The sequence below is a fragment of the Diorhabda carinulata genome, chromosome 12 (genome assembly GCF_026250575.1).
Source record: "Diorhabda carinulata isolate Delta chromosome 12, icDioCari1.1, whole genome shotgun sequence".
In the NCBI taxonomy this organism is placed as follows: domain Eukaryota; kingdom Metazoa; phylum Arthropoda; class Insecta; order Coleoptera; family Chrysomelidae; genus Diorhabda; species Diorhabda carinulata.
Genome location: NC_079471.1, coordinates 7,080,044 through 7,097,630, shown reverse-complemented (window position 1 = coordinate 7,097,630; position 17,587 = coordinate 7,080,044). Strand labels below are relative to the sequence as shown.

Sequence of the window (17,587 nt, the reverse complement as noted above, 5' to 3'; positions counted from 1 at the left end):
TTTTCATTCTAAGTGGAAAGATTGATTTTGCATTATGCTGTAGATAACTAAGCGATATGCCTTCTTGTATTTCAAAAACGGTTTGATATATCGAAAAATGTACAAAAGTTCTCGTTTCTTTTTCTTTGATATTTATGGCAAATCTAAATACCATTATTGTCATAGGAAACGCGGATACGCCATTTTATTAAAATTTTGAATCTATTTTTAGAATGCCCCATGACACAGTATTTTTTATTCTTTGGTTGACTCTAATATTTTACATCCATATTTCCATATTAAAGAATTATTGTGATAGTGATAATAATGAATGATGAACAAATTAAAAATTGAAAATTTGGTGGACGCGCCGGTTGCAAAATTCGTGAAAATAAGCGGAAATCTTTATTCTTTCTATGACTTATACACAGTAGCGATTTGCTTATATTGTTTTTAAAAAAACAATTCCTAGGAACTCCTTTTTTCGTTTTTTTACTTTGTAAAATAGAATTATTGAGGAATTCTTTTTGTATAAATACTCGTTCATCAGGGAGGAGTAAATAATCTGATGTCATCCCGAACACATCGGCATACACGAGTAATCGCTGTGTTTAAATAATTTAATGTTAAGAATTTTAGTAATATGTTTAGTAATGTTCAGTTATAAGTCTTAATGTATAGTTTAGTTGATAGTAAATAGTTTAGTGTACTCAGTGTAAGCGAATAAATAAATTAAGTTACAAACATTATGTATATATCCACCTCATCATAAAAATAGTGAAAATAAATTAGAATAAGAAAAACATAACACTATTATGTATTAGGTACTTCTTCAAATATAAATTGTGCATTCCAATGATGCAAATATATAAAAGAGCGACTTCAGAATTTTCAATGAAATACGAATTTCTTTCTTCTGTTTCATTTATAATGTAAACTTCCGAGTTTTTTTCTTACATTTTTTCTATTCTTATTCATTTTCAATTTGAAGTAGATCTCATTTATAAAATTGCACGGGTTGGTTCTGTCTATTATTATATTTTTCAAAATAAAACTAAAACGTCACTTTCGAAGAAGGTATATTAAGCAATTTTAAACTGGAAATACTAGAGACATTGGTGTCTTCTTATTACTTCTTTTTGTAAACAGTTCATTTCGGAACTGCAGCGGAAATCATGATGCGCTTCATTAGAAATACAATAAAGAAATATGTATTTAGAGTTCTGAAATATTCAAATAGCTCTCGACAAAATTGATAGAGAATATCATGAGAATGAATAATAAGCATTTTTCATCAACCATTCAACAAGATATTCCAGGAGAGTTTTGAATAACAGCCGGTAACCGTTATTATAGAGAGAATTAGAAAAATTTGATTTGCAACTAAAATCTTAAACATCTGGCAATATAAGCAGTGATATTATTTATAAAGTTTATTGTAATACTTCTGAAGAGCTTCACAGAAGACAGACAAGGTAAATAAAATATATGTATACAACCTATAGTGTGTATGGGTGTCAATTTTACTATTGAGCTAACTGCTTATAAATATATCTTAGTCCTATCTATCTCCCGTCAAATTTTTCTCTTCGGCCCATGCCCTTTCCTTCTTTTTCAAGATTTCTCCTAGCGTGTGATCCCTTATTAATCGTGGTCTTCCCTTTTTCATTTTTCCTCTCATTTTACTTTCCCAAATTTTCTTAACTTGTACTGTATTATCCAGCCTTTGTAAGTGGCCCCACCATCCATCAGATGGAGTAGAGAAAATAAACAAAATTGAACTTCAATCACAAACCATTAAAATTTGAAAATTTGAGAAAAACGAGTAAGCCGTCGATGATTTCAGCGGGACTGTTAATAATTTGAATTATGATGAATAAAAAAATGTTTTTGTGGTGGACGATTTATCAACAACTAAGTTCATATAAAAAATTCTTAGCATGAGGAAATTTGTTACGATCAATAATTTTGAAAGATAATATGCATTTTTTGAACGTGCTGAATTCCTCACTTGTATTTATCCCAGATCTGTCATTACCTTCCACCAACACTGTCAAGTTACGGGAAGTTTCTGATTTAAGTGTATACACTTAGTTGAACCTTCTCGATTATTCCAAATAATAGTTGTCATGTTTTTCCTTGAAATAGTCGTTTGCATATGCGATAATGTCGGAATCTCTCTCTTCTACAAGTAAGAATTCCTTCACTATATGAATCATTGATGCGTGGTACTAATCTACCACTGTCTTACCTTACTGAAAATGAACGCAATCTCATGACTATTCCAACAAACGATCGCCATCGCTTTTCCAGTCGATGAAACCGTATTTGCTTTTTTCAGAGTAAGTTCGCACTTTGAAATCGACTGTTTTCGTTTTTCGTTTCAGGAATAAAGTAGTGGATCTACACGGAAAATATCCGATTCTTTTTACTTAAACTGCGTCAATAAGGCAGGGAAAATATTCATTCCAACCCGCTTTGGTTTGAAGAATGCAAGCAGAAGGCAAATGTCCTTTTCTTATAGCTTCTAGTATCTTCTGTATCTCTACCTTTCACCCGATGGTCGTTATGGAGCATTTGGTGAACTTTTTCAAATATGAAATGAATTTGACAATTTTTCCACAAATATCTATCATATCAAACTCTGTGCTTCCACAAAAAATGTGTATTTTGATAATTTGAATCTTGTAAACTTGACACCTTCTTTTTCTAGTTGAAAGTCTTATTTGATATTATTCAAATACATCCAGATTATATTAGAATAAATGAGCGCAAAGTTTGTAAATCCATCTCGTTAACACTTTCACCAATTGATATGTTGTGTACCCTTGAGTGTTTACCAGTTAGGCAGCAATGACTTTCCAAAGTCAGGTACCTGTCTGGGAGCTGTGCGGTACTGTCAACTACCTCTTGTAGCTTTGAAAAGCTTCATTGTAAGTATAATAGTCTTTATCTATGGTTTGCCTCAAAATCGCAAAAGTGTTCGGTGGTTTTTTTTGCTTCCTTACAGAAATAATAGGAGCTATCGGAAGTTTCTCCTGTGTTCTTCACATGTTAGTTCATCGGAGAGTATCTAATGATCATACCAGTAACTCTTCTTATTCTATCTTTGTTCAGTGTAAAAGCTTTTAGAGACCAGTTGGTAGAATGAGAAAGAAATCTCTTCAATTGTTTCAGACTTTGAGTCTTATTCCAAATTTCTGATTTCTTCTCGTTTTCCTACTTTATGACCATGACTAATGGCTTTTTGGGAAAGATAAACTTTGTTCTTTGCCCCAGTGAGGTCAAATATTCGATGTCCATATCAGCAATTACTCAATTTTAGAGTTACGTGCTTGTAAGGATACTTCTGAGATTCTGAGCCTATTGAGATGACGAGCTTGCTTCCTGTCCCTACTTGTCCCTTTTCCAATTTCGAGCCATCAATGTAGAATATAGTAAAATAGTTCAAATCCGGAGTTTTCATTGGCATCAGTCATTCTTGTTCGATACGCATTTTACCCAGGAAGTGAATTGCTCTTTCCGTTCTTCTCCGTTGTTGATGAGAAGTAGAAAGTCTACAAATCGCTTCGTTCTTTAATCGTCGATATTGTAAAGATATGGTTCTGAAGTTAATTTCCTCGGTGTGACATTCTCATAGATATTATGTCGTAATTAATAAATTACATGATGATTGATGAGCTTATTAGGCGACAGCTACCTCACAATGAATGCATTCTCTGAAGTTTGAACACGGAATATCTGATCTTTTTTTAATGCGATGGTTGATTAAGAAACCCCTCCAATTTTGTTTATCGCCAAATTCCTAAAATATGACTCAAAATAGCTGCATAAAAACGTTATATCAAATTATAAATTTCCTCAAGAGGAATATAGGAACAACTGAACTTTTAGATTAGTTAATAATATGAAAACTACTCATTAAATCTTCTGTTTAATTGACACATTTCTACAATTACAAATATGTACCAATTCTAATAAATTGTACACCGACCTAACCATCAAAGCTAATGAAAAATAGGCAGGAGTAAATCCCCATTCTTCTATAATTCAGAAAACGAACTCGAGTATATAGGTCAGAGAAAATAATTACGCGAGAAAAGCTAACAAGTAAAGATGTCTGTACAAATCGTCAAATACCCCGTGATAATTGGATTTCTCATTAGTTCGTTGTGTCTATTTAATTTGACGTTGTCGATTAACAGCTCCGGAACTGACCTGGAAAATATTTCCTTCAAACGTTCATAATCTTTTTGAACGTTCTCATTTCTCAATTTTTGCAGCTACAGTTACTGCAGTTCATATTCTGAAATTACTCGTCATACATTATTTCTAGCTTGCCAATTTGATTGCGCTAGACATTTTAACAAAATGTACAAGAGACACGAATTCAGAACAGTTTCGTTCAAATTCGAAACAAATAATGCTTATTCTGTAAGTATTACTAAATTTAAAAAAAAATACTCCTAGTTGTTTTCAATTAAGTTTTCTCATTCATTTACTCATTTCTTCAGCCACTGAAATTTACATTACTAAATAATTGATGGGAATCTTGTATCTCGTGAATTGTTGGAGTAAGAAAATATGGTTGGTTATTGGTTTGTATGTTAGTTCCACACAACGATAGATAAAATTTGTTTTTGTGACTTTTTTGCTTTTACATCACATTCAGTTTAGGACTGAGGTTTCCATTATCGCCTTAGGTTTTTTTAATTCATCAATTTAAAAGACGAGTTTAATGTGTTAGTTTTCATTATAAATTTTTTTTTCACGAAAACGTTCAAGGCTTTTCTATGAGTGTCAAATATATAAAGGTTTTCCATAAGGTTGTAGCAATATGGAGTTGCCGAAGACCGTTATGTTTGCATTACTACAAAAGGAACCCAACCTATACCGCTTTTCAAGTTAATAGAATATTGCATCCTGCCACTAAATAATTTCGAAGGAAACTGTTAGGAAAAGGTTACATATATGTTTGGTTTGAAAACAAGAAGGACTCACATCCTCAGTTAACTGTGAATCATAGGTGATTGGACTAAGACAATCCAAAAAATTCATACCTGTATCAACTGAGAAATCTGAAGAATTTCTTGTGGTGACCAGAAACGACATCAAACCGCTGTTCTCTCTTCTGATAGGAAAATGCTTCATCTCAAGACGATTGTTATGTCGGACAGATTCTACGAGCAAACCATGAAAATAACTGAGCTATGGGAAAGTTCTGTTCATTTCGCTAGAAACCTTAAGTACCTTGTCAGAGTAGAACTAACATCTCGAGAAGTGGCACACAAAACCGCCCAAAAATAGCCTTCTTTGGGAGGAGTCTACGTATTTTATATTATATATCTAACAGTTTGACCTACTGATCTATTGTATACTCTGGACTGTTTGCCAGTCAGACAGCAATGACTTTGCAAAGTGAGCTTCCTGTCTTGGGGCTATATGGCTTACTTTTTCTGGTCCTAAAAAGCTTGAGAGTTTGTGGATTGTCTCGCAATCACAAAGAAGGTGTTCGGCGATTTCCTTTGGTTCTTTACAGAAGCGATAGGAGCTGTTGGGAGTTTCTTCGATGTTCTTCAGAAGGTAGTTCACCAGACAGTGTCCAATGTGCATACTAACAACTCTCCTTAGCTCGTCTTGTTCGATGAAAGAGCCTTTTCAGACCAGTTGGAGGAACAGGAAAGAAATCTTTTCTATTGCTTCAGACTTGGGGTATTATTCCATTTTCCTGATTTCTTCTCGTTTTCCCACTTAAAGGGTTTCTTGGGAAATCTATGCAGGGTTGTATCCTATGAAAGGAATTGTTCTCCCCCCCCCCAGATGAACGGTTTGCTGTTTGTCGTGTACTCCGTTGTGGCCAAGTACATACAGTGAGTTAGTTCAAATATTCGATGAAGTCTCGTTTTGGCTTCACCTTAATTTCATAAAAGTCAAGTGCTTGTGAGGCTGCTCTGCTATCTGATATGATTGATATCTTTGCATTGCTATTGTTACATGGTGCGCAGTGAGCTGCGCATATTAGGATAGCGCATGTTTCCGCCTAATATTCCTGCTCCTTCTTGTCCATTTTTCGTCTTCGAGCCATAAGTGTTGAAAAATAATGAGCCTCGTCTCGTGAGAACATAAGCTGTGCATTTGTCCATTGCTGTCGACTTGTTTTATAGTTTTTGGTAAAGCATAGTTTGGAACAAATAGTGTCCATGACCAGGGGCACCTCATTTTCCTTTAGAATGTTGAGATGCCCAGTCAGGTCACTGGGTTTCATGTTCTGTTTCTTGTGAGCATATACAATGGGTTATTCAAACGGCAATGCGTAGAAAAACGCATCTAAACCATCAATGAATTGAGATATTGTTTATTTAGGAATAAATCCAGATTTCATTTGAATAACTGTAGTTTCTGCGATGTCCATATAGGAATCAAATATATATAATCATGGAACGTCCCTGGTCGGGCTCCTTCTTAATGTGCACATATTATGGTGTTCCAGTTCAAAGATAATTGGATTGTGGACGGTGAAGGACCGTTGAGCACATAGGCCTCTTGAAAGGCCCGTCGCGCTCGACTGGAAATCACCAAATACCCATGTCCTATATGAAAATGCGATTAGGAACTTTGACTTGAATTATATACTGTGCTTCTAAAGTATTTGTTATTGAAATGTTTCGACTATGTGTAGATGAACAACAAAAATTTCTTTATAAAAAAGAGTGAAATTAAAAATATTTTACATCTACGTACATCGGAGGAAAAACTAATGAGTTGTATTCTTGTATTCAACCTTCAATTCATCGACAAGAGACTCTTCCTCAGTGGTATTCGGCCTCAGTTAAAGTATATAAATAACTGGTAATCAGATGGGGTGAACAATTTATTTTAAATTGGACGCCACGAACTTAACGAACGACGTTAACAATCAATAAAAATGCGGAAAGCTAGAAACACCTTATAAATTAAATTAAGAATTAAAAATCTAAAACTATCCCCGGATACGATAATTCAAATTAATATTTATTGCTAAGAACAATAAAAAATTTTTGTTAATTCGCGTATTCAAAAGAGTACAACGAACAAAAGCAATTATAAAGTTATAAATTAAAAACAACGCTACCAAAGATCTATTTATATATTAAAAATAAGACTGGGATAGTTGCAGCCCTCAACTGGATTCCTAGTTGGAGTAAGTTCAATTTGTAGTCTGGTAGTTAAAACTTCCAACCAGGCAGCTGTAGAGCAGCGAATATAAAATCGCCACAAATTTACAAATATTTACTTTGATTCTAAGTCTAGTAGGTAGAGGAAGAAATCGATTCATTTTGAGGTTATATTGAATTTCTCGAATGGAATGGGAGGTCGATAACAAATTAATTTCTTCAAAAACTCTAATGTTGGAATAAATGAATCCAAAGTGACTACTGTGCCATAATACGTGAACAAAGAAATATTCAAAGGGTTTTAAGAAACAAGTAATAAGCCGAATGATATGTAACATATTAAATAATCTAAATATGAATTCCATGAGCTATAATCTACAAATAATTCTACTCAATTGGAAATTTATAATATAAAAATTATATTTTGAGGTCAAAATGAAAACACTGAGTCGAATTATTTATATATAGACAAAACTATAGACATTTATATCTCTATTCTACTGTCAATCTCATTTCTGATGGATACAATTTCAATTGAAATTAAATTTCATTTTACTTAATAAAATATTGATACGGACTATCGTGATTGCTACGGGTGTGCGTTGACAAAGAGTGAAATACGTTGTAACATCCCGCTCTTTAGAATTGGAACAGCGTTTCGTAAATTTATCAATAATTAAAGAGGAGGTTACGCGTTACATTCATCTGGTAATATTCCCGAGTCATTGACACATGTAAGCAGAATTGCAAAAAAACTTTATTTCCATGATCCTCTTCTCTTATATTTGAAGTTATTATATATGAAATTGCGAAATTTTGAAACTTAATATTAAGGGTTGAAACGTTCAGTATTAGTCATGATAGATTAAGGAGTCTACAATAATGCCCGTACTATAATAATGGTATATACTACAACGAGCGAAAAGAGATTACTTTAGGTAATTGCTATTATACGCTAGTAGAAGATTATAATTCTTCCACGACCATGCAAAGAAAAACCGCGTAAAAAAATATATGCTTATAGTTTGATTCTATTTTCTAATCAAATCACTCTGAGATGACTGCATTAAGTTGTTGTGTTGACTATTCATCAAGATAGACTTCATTTGAGTATTTGATGATGTTATATGAATATTATTAAGATTTCTTACATTCTTCTCCACCTATTCAAATCGAATCATCCTCGTAGCCTTCTGCTTCCAGTTCTCTTTCAGTTTCCTTGTCATTTAAGAAGTAATATATCCAACTGCATCCACAGCAAGGTATCACCAGATCTCCAGAGTATTGATTTGCATTCGGCAACTTTACATAAGTATTAATAAGTATATTTTTGTATATTTCACTTGCCGTGTAGATAATTCAAAACAAAATATAGGTATTGTACATTAGTTGGACGAATATCAGCAAACTTCTGATATTCTGACCAAGGCTACTGTATGGGTTTGACTAAATAGCGAAAGTTTTTAACATGCAAATATCCCTGAAGATCCGAGAAGATGTGAACTCGCAATATACGATCAGAATGTAGAACAAGTGATGTCATTCAAATATCTAGGAGCGAACACAACAAGTAATGAAAATCTAAAGAATGAAGTGAAAGCTCAAACAACAAATCAGAGAACACCATAACTAAGCGGCTTTTAAGAACTACTCACATTATTTGTCCACAAGAGAAATGATAAAATAAGGGAGATATATGACATCCAGGATGTAGTGAGATAGGCGAAAAATCGGCTAAAAGAATGGAGAGACCACATGGACAGAATGTCGGACGATAGGTTGGCAAAGATTGCGAAGGAAGAGAAACCGGATACATCCCGACCACCAGGACGACCACCAACAAGATAGTATGAAAGCTGGTCTTTATCATCCCAGCTGCAGGTAGGCAACCATTGAAGCAAACATAGGAATAAGTCCTAACGTTCGACGAAGAAGCGGAAAAAGTTGGTTATGATAATTAGGAAGTTAAATTAAGGTTTGAGTGACTTTTCAATCCGTAGTTGGTGGCCAAGCATGGGCGTGATGTTATTGATGATGATGATGTTTTAAGAGTAATGGTATTATTTAGAAATACAAAAAAATCTAGTATTAACAAGTATTTTAGGAATGCACTTAATGCATGTCATGTAGATGGACACGAAGACATCTATTAGTATAATTTGCCGGATTGATCTAACAGATTGCAATTTCCAGTTTCACCCCGATAGTATATAGTTACGACCCGTTGTCCTTCAGTTAAATACGATCCAATTACATGGATACATATTAGATCATTAAATTTTATAGTAGAGCGTTCTCACTATTACTATTACAAATCTAGCAAACTGCTTTTACAGTTTAACAGATATAACAGCTAAGCATGAATAAATTGGCAATGTACTTGAAGTTGCAGACATTTAGTAGGATTATTATTTTTGCGATTAAAGTAATTAGGAATCTCGTCTTGGGAAAGTAACAAAATCTGCTTCGAAACTAGTCGAAAATTACAGAATTTACTTTTTTTAAAGTTATAGAAGGTAAAAATAATTTCCAGCACCCTAAATAGATTGTTTTGAGGTAGAGATTTATCATGGCTGGGGTTTTATTGGCAATTTTAAATACATAAAAGTTTTAAGGCGATATTTGGCAAGCAAATAATAGAAAACCATGAAAATTTACAAGGATTAAAGAAAAGTGTGAAATATATAGGAACTGGAGCAAAAAAAACGTGTTAGACATTTCCGTATCAAACTGGAAAGTGTCAACTAAGAAAACCAGAAGTTGTGTTAAAAAAATAAATAAAATCTTTAAGAAAGGTTGAAATCCAAGTCCAAATATACATAAAGAATGAAAGTGTAGAAGGTAAAAGCGTACTTGATAACGTATTTACTATCAAACAACTTATAGATAGAGCTGTACGCTGATATACAGATATATTTTAATATGTATAGAGCTTTTGACAAAGTACGAACAAAAGCATGGAAAAATTTGAAAAGAAGAAAGATTAGATATTGACTTTCAAGATGTAAACATGAGTCTATATAAACGGAATGTTATTCGTAAAAAAAGCCGAAGAAGTTGGATAAGAAGGTAGCTTGAATATACTGCGTTCCCACATATTTATAGATGATATATTAAATATCGTTTCATACAGAACTCAAACAGAAAGTTGGATATAGAAATATGCAAATAGTGAAAATATCTAAGGAAGCATATGCTGGTGATATAGTTCTGATTGCAGAAAATATCCAATATCTACAGAAAACTTTTGACATCTGGAACAATACACTAAAGTAGTGTCAAGTGTCAAGAAACCGGAAACTAAATGTTTAGAAGGAATTTATAGACCAATTTTGACTTGGTGGGATCATTAACAAAGAAATTCAGAGTTTTTAGATGACATTGAATTTTTTTTTACATTCAGGAGAATATTAACAACAAACGCGCGGCATTTTTTATGATTTATTAGTAATCCAATTGGTTTGATGACTTCTGCAACATTAATAATATATAATTTTACAGCTACCCTCAATGAGAAATTTTTATTTGTGTTTTTTAAAAATATAAATTTGTTCTCTGTGGTTTACTAAGCTTACTAAAGCGAAATCGATATTGTATAGTGTTATCACGGAGTGATAAAATATACAGGGGTAGCTACTAATTTATTATCGTGCTTGGAAGAATTGATTTTCGTTGGAATATTTGATCACACTTTGTTGTGAAGCTATCGAGTTATAAAGCTTTTACGTTACTTTTGAACAAACTATGTATACTAAAAGATATCAACATTATCCTCATGAGCGTTATAAAAATAAATCAATGGATTTGGAAACTCGCAGTTGCGAACAAGCTAGAAAATCCAACTTCTGATTTCAGCTTCGATGTTTCGGTTGATTTTGGTGCTTGAAATATTTGTGGTATTTTCGTCGTAATAGCAGCCAAACTTTCCTCCTCCTGAAATATAGAGGTATCACGAAAATATTTCAGTACTCTGTTATTGGATATAAAAAATTCCAGATATATTTAACACAATTTCAAAGAAAAATAGAAGTTACACTATTGTTGGTAGATACAGGATGAGAATTGTCCACCCATTTTAAATAATTATCAGAATTTAATTAACAGAATTGAAAATTCTCAAATTTGATCTATAAATCCATTGTCAATTCTTGTAACTTTTTAAATAACATTGCTGAAAACATGTTTTTGGATATTCCTCGAAAATAACAAAGTTTTACGAAAGATTATAAGAATAAGAAACGTTTTAAAATTAAATAGAATTTGTCTAATCAACGGACAGATAAACCTTCACGTGAAATATTAAAAATAGATCACCTCTAATAAGTCCTCAAAATGCTTCGATCGCCTTATCCTTAACATTACTTATTGGCTTGAAGGGTTGCAAGGAAATTAAGTCTTTTCGAAATTTAGAGCTTTACTTCGAGTCCCTATAACGAGATATAAAGTTAATTGCTCTGTTTAGGTCTTCTACGATACACCCCGAATATATTTCTACACCGCTTGTAGGGTTGGGCAGTTGAAGGTTTTCTAGATCCTTTTGTAGAGTAAATCCATCCCCATTATCCATTGATCTCATTTTGTTGCTAATTATTCGCCAAACGGTTCTCTTCTCAATGCTTTCTTCCTATCGTTTGATTCCTATTCTACTGAAGTCTTCTTCTATTTTTTTCACCGCCCGTATCTGGGCCTTTCTATTCTTTCTTACTCTTTTTGTAGCATTGGAATAACTAAACTTAATCTTTTTTTGTTTTTTTAATTATTTTAAGTATATCTTACTTTTCAAATTCCTCCTTTATTTCGTAATTCATACATTGTCTGTAATCATTTTCGTAAATCTTGATTGATTCCAGTATTATATTATAATAATATATCTAATTCCGCTATTCTGAATTTCCCTTCGTCTTTTATTGTCAATGTTTCTGCGCTCTACATTGGTATCGGCTTTATCATTCCAAAGATCTTACTGTGGATGTACATGGCAATTGTGAGACCAACCATCACATATGAGGCGGTGGTTTGAGATACTAGAACTAGTCTGAATACCACGAGATAGAATCTCTCGAAGGTACAAAGACTGGCTTGCATATTGATATATACCGAGACCACTGGAAAGCGTGTTAGAAAAAAAATCATTTAGAATGATTACAGACGGAATCACCAAAGAAAAACGTCTCTAAATAATGATCAAATCTGGGACACACAAATTTAAATCAATACTAATTTGTAGAAGTAATTGGAAACAAAACACAATATAAGAAGTGTTCCAATAACGTTATTGAATGATATACGGATGGATCTAAAGTAGCAGATTGTGCTGGAATAGGAGTGTACTGGCCCACAACCCAACACTCTGAAAACCTAGACAAAACAATAAGCATTTATAAAGTAGAAATTTGTTTGGAATTACATAGAAAAAATAAACGAGCTAGGTAAGAAAAATAAAATTACCCTACAATATATTCTAGGACACACCGGAGTAAAGGGAAATGAAATGGCTGATAAGCTCGGAAAAGCGGGTGCAGACAAGCCTTTCATGTGACTTGGACCCTTCTATTGGACCCATAAAGGCTGAGACAGACAAATACTCTCCTGGGAAACTATAGCCAGAGAAGATCTGCTGAATGTATCAATCCAAGTAGAAACAATCTACGAATACTAACAGAAGTCCTATCGGGGCACTGTCACCTCAATGAACACCTGAAGACGTAAATAATACGGCGTGCAGATTTTGTTGCACAGAGGACGAAACATCTATCCACATTGTCTCGACGTGTGAAATAGAAGACGAAGATTTCTGGCAGATACCGACATCCCACTTTTCGAATTTTCTAAATGGAGTGAGATTAACAGATCAGCTATAAACACTGGGTTCCCCAATATCGCAGCAGGAAAGGGGGAACCAAATAGATCCTTTAGGTCGCAGTGTATATGATACTAATCTCTACTCACATTCATACTAGCTGGTAATAGTTCTTTCATATTTCTGATCTAATTTCCCAATTACTTTTAATCTTTAAGGACAGATATTCGTAGTTTTGTACATTTTCACAATCGCTATTTTCAATGTTCCTCTCTTGAATTGATTGCCGGATCTCATAATTTCTGTTTTAATCTCAATTATTTTTAACTCTATCTATTCTCCTACTGTTATCAGGTTTCTCAACATACTTTCCATAATATTTTTCTTTTTATATTTAGGACTTTGTTGCTTGTGTATGGTATCATTTAACGAAGTTTTCTTTACTTATATTTGTTAACGTGCTATGGCGTTGCAGGTAGTGTATCACCTTGTCTAATTACTTTATCAATTAGAAGCTCTTCAGGTTTTTTCTCTGATAGTCAGTACCTAGCATTGCTTTTTATTTATTCATAGTCATTCACAGTGTTCTCACTTTCTTGGACTATAAAACCTTTCATTATCTTCAGATCTTATTTCCTCACTCTGTACGTGCAAAGTCGAAAATTTCAATCGACAAAATAATTTCATGACATTATTGTTGAGTTTTTCCTTATTCCTTCTCATTTTCCAAATTCTGTTTGTCTCTAAATCGATGCAATGGATCTAAAAAAAACTAAATCCAGTACAAGACCTCAAATATCTAATTTCAGTTATGGGAAACTTACTATAAAAATTGTTTTCTATTTTTTTTTAAACCATATCGACTAGACAATTTCAAAAAGTCAAAACAATGAAAGATATACTTGCTTTTAACCGATTATAACTTATAGTAAGCTCAATAAAAGTAATTAATATTGTTTTTAACAAAAGTGAACATGAATAAATTTTATACATCATTCAAAATTCATCTTAGTGAGATAGTTGTTTGCTATAATTACTTCATATCATCCGTACATAGTCAATCTTTTGAGTAGAAGAGTATAGCAGAAGTAGTCTTGTTTAATCCCATATAACTTCACCCCATTATCAAAATTTCATACGCTAACGTTATAATTTGGACATATAATGTTTGAGTAGGCTTAGCTTTTCACTATGGAGTAAATCTTGATTAATGTGACCTACTTTGATTTACAAACCACACAAAAGCTGTCACCGGTACCAAAACGAATTTCATGTTGAGAGTTGAACAATTGTTTTCGCGTTTCCAGAAATTTCGGAATATATTCGTATCGTTTGTCATTGTGAATGTTTATTTCATGAATACCAAACTAGATTACATGAAAGAACACAATTGACACAGATCTGGTTGATATCAACATACAGATACCGTTTTATTATGAACTATAGAGCAGCGTATAGACTAAATACTGTTTCACACGATGCTAGTAACTCGTAGAGGTTACTTATGAAGAGTACTCAAAGTAGTACTATAAGAAGAAAACTATTTAAAATAATTGATTGACACGAATAATCACGCCGTTCTCGATCGATGATTTATATGCAGACAAACAAAAATTCAAAGCTATTCCAATGAATAATGGATAGATTTAATAGCTAAATATTTGATAAAATGTAACACAGACGAAAATCTTCTAATTCTGTTATGTTCTAATGTGGATTTTATTGTTCGAAAATTCAATAAATAAAAACTTCGCTTGTATAACTTTCTAACAGTATTTCAAATGTCAAATTCAAAACTATTCTTCTCAGGAATAATATCTTGGAAACTGAGTTCAAACTCGAAAAAACAAAGTAGGATGCAGTGAATTGCGAATGTTCGTCAAAATCCTTTCTGTGATTTGGTTCCATTATATTTGAATGCTATCTTAAGAAATCCTTTTGCCACTGATACATTTCTATGGAAAATTATTAACCCATCTAAGTATGTTCAAATTTGACGTTTATCTTTTCAATCATCATTCAAAACGGTAAGAAGCAAATGAATATGTCACTAGAGCAAAAAAATAAAGAAAACTGTTTAAAAAATGAAAGCAAAACTTCTTATCTCAAAAGAAAAAGATGCAGACGACGAATTTGAAAATGCATCTGACAGAATGTTTGGAAGTGAAGGAAGAGTCTTGTCAGTCGTAAAGAAGATGAAGTCGACAAATTTGAAAATGCTTCTGACGGGACTGTTTAGAAGGAAATAAAGAAAGAGTTTAGTCCTAGCAGAGGAGCAAATTACAATATTTTTAGGGAAATATCAACATCAGGTTCGACAGGATATTGTAAGAGAAACTTTTTGCAAGATCAGCGCTATTAAGTCTAGTTATGAAGAGAATGGACACGATGGATTTGAAACTACTTCCGACAAGACTGTTAGGGAAAGGAAGTAAAGAAGAATCTAATGGCAAAGCAGTTATTGATAATATTTTTGTGAAAACATCAACTTCAGGTTCGACAGGATATTGTAAGAGAAACTTTTTGCAAGATCAGCGCTATTAAGTCTAGTTATGAAGAGAATGGACACGATGGATTTGAAACTACTTCCGACAGGACTGTTAGGGGAAGAAAGTGAGGAAGTATCTAATGGCAGAGCAGTTAATGATAATATTTTTAGGAAACCATCAACATCAGGTTCGACAGCATAAGGCAAGAGAAACATTTTGCAAGATCAGCGCCATTTAATCTAGTTATGAAGAGATGGAGACGATGGTGGAGACTATGGATTTGAAACTACTTCTGACAGGACTGTTAGGGGAAGAAGGTAAAGAAGAATCTAACTGGGTGTTAAATTGGACATGAGAATTATTTATCCAAGATTTAGTTGCTTGTTTCACACTTCTATATTCTTGTTGCACGTATGAAGAATTATTCAACAAAAGTTGAAATTTTATATCTATATGGTTTGTGTTTTATCCTTATAAGGCTGTTGACATTTCTTGCAAGATTGTATAAACACTATTCTTCCGATCTCCACGTATTATGGTGTTAATGTGAATACCTCAAATTCTAATATTATGATTTGTGACAAAAACTTTCTCTTCAACTTTCCCCTTTTATATTTCGTACAAATATGAGATTCAAAGAAACCAAATACGAACTCAGACTTAGATACGTAAGTTAAGAATTCATTGACGTAGATGTATAATTTAGTTTCAGAAAGTAGGTATCAAAAATTGGCATAGAGATCCAGGAATTAAATAAGCAGAAAATTCCGTGATTCATGCTTATCTATTTTTTTGATAAACATTGAGCTTCACGTAGGTGCATAAGAGCATCCTTTCTCATCTGCTGATCCTGAAGGATCTTTGTAATCTTCTACCATAACTTTCTGTGTAATACGCAGCAAGTCTTGTCAACTCTGGACTTTAAATTTCAAAATCTACTGATGAATAGTATTTTAGTGTATTTGTGTATACGTATTTGCATACCCAAATTATTTTTGGCACCTATTCTTCTTCGATATTTCCTTCAATTCATCGCATATTATTCACGTTTCTTAACACTTTTGATCAAAGACTTTTTGTAAAAAGTGTCCATCTTTGCAATAGAAAATTTGACTACTTGGAATTGCCGCTAAACTAAGTTACGTCTACATAAACTTGAAATTGTCTCATAATTACATTGAATGACGCGAGAATTAATGACCAAGTTATTGTCTTCATACACGTAAGGTGAACAGCTATATATTCAAAAAAAATTTTAGCGTGTAGAAAAGAAATACTTCATATTCAAAAGTCAGTAAACGGAAGTAATATAAAAATTTCTTTGTGCAAGAATAACTGAACTAAAAACTAACCTTCTTTTGGAGGGTTGAATCCATGAACTTCGCAGTACGTTGTAGGTCCTAACCTTTCCGGAGTTAATAGAGTTTCAGTACTTGGAAGAACAGTGGGAGCGTCTATGGTGAAAAATGTAGAACATGATGCAGATGCTTTTTGTTCTTGCTCTAGTTGTTTTTCCTTTAACTCCCGACGACACTTAGCACATCTTTTCATCTCACTGCGCACGCGCAACAACCACACCATACCGAACAGAGCCATGCCAATTGGCCGCCTCATCGTAGACGATCCCTCATAGCAGGGCAAGCTCAGGTGGGACACCCTATATGAAGTTACGGTGATGTTGTTTAGGAAAATTTTCCAATAACGACATCACTTCAATCGATGAGTTTGATAATTGCAAGAAGTTTCTATTTGAGAAAAAGATTCGTAATTATCATTTACTAGTTTCGAATGTTTCAAATCACTATTTAAAAAAATTTATCAATATTGTTAATAAATATAAACTATGCAAATATTATTATGTATAACTTGAAATTGTTAGTAGATGAAATGATAGGAGATGAGTGATTAATTATATAAAGATGAAGGAGTTATTGAGAGGATTTCTACCAACGAAATAATAAACAGTTGTGGAGATATTTACAATAGGATGTTTAAGAAAAAGTACTGCATATTTCAATTGTATTAAGGAATGGGGATACTTATGATGAATCAGATTTAGGTGACGATTATATTCAGCACGAACGGAGCGAAATAAAAAATATGAATGAAGATATCACAAAAGGAATACCCAAAAAGATTCAAACGCGGATACGTCCATAGATATA

General features: G+C 33.0%; 1 protein-coding gene across 28 annotated transcripts in view; it reads right to left on the bottom strand.

The window, feature by feature from the left end:
* The window catches only part of LOC130899969 (disks large 1 tumor suppressor protein), a 1,257,949-nt gene that overhangs the window by 734,049 nt on the left and 506,313 nt on the right, over positions 1-17,587 (bottom strand). For 16 of the 28 annotated variants that reach the window (XM_057810194.1, XM_057810195.1, XM_057810197.1 and 13 more), the window contains exon 3: positions 16,775-17,079. The exons of the other annotated variants lie outside the window; for them this stretch is intronic. In XM_057810194.1, the coding sequence (XP_057666177.1) occupies positions 16,775-17,079 (305 nt within the window). The remainder of the gene's footprint in view (positions 1-16,774; positions 17,080-17,587) is intronic. 28 annotated transcript variants of the gene reach the window in all.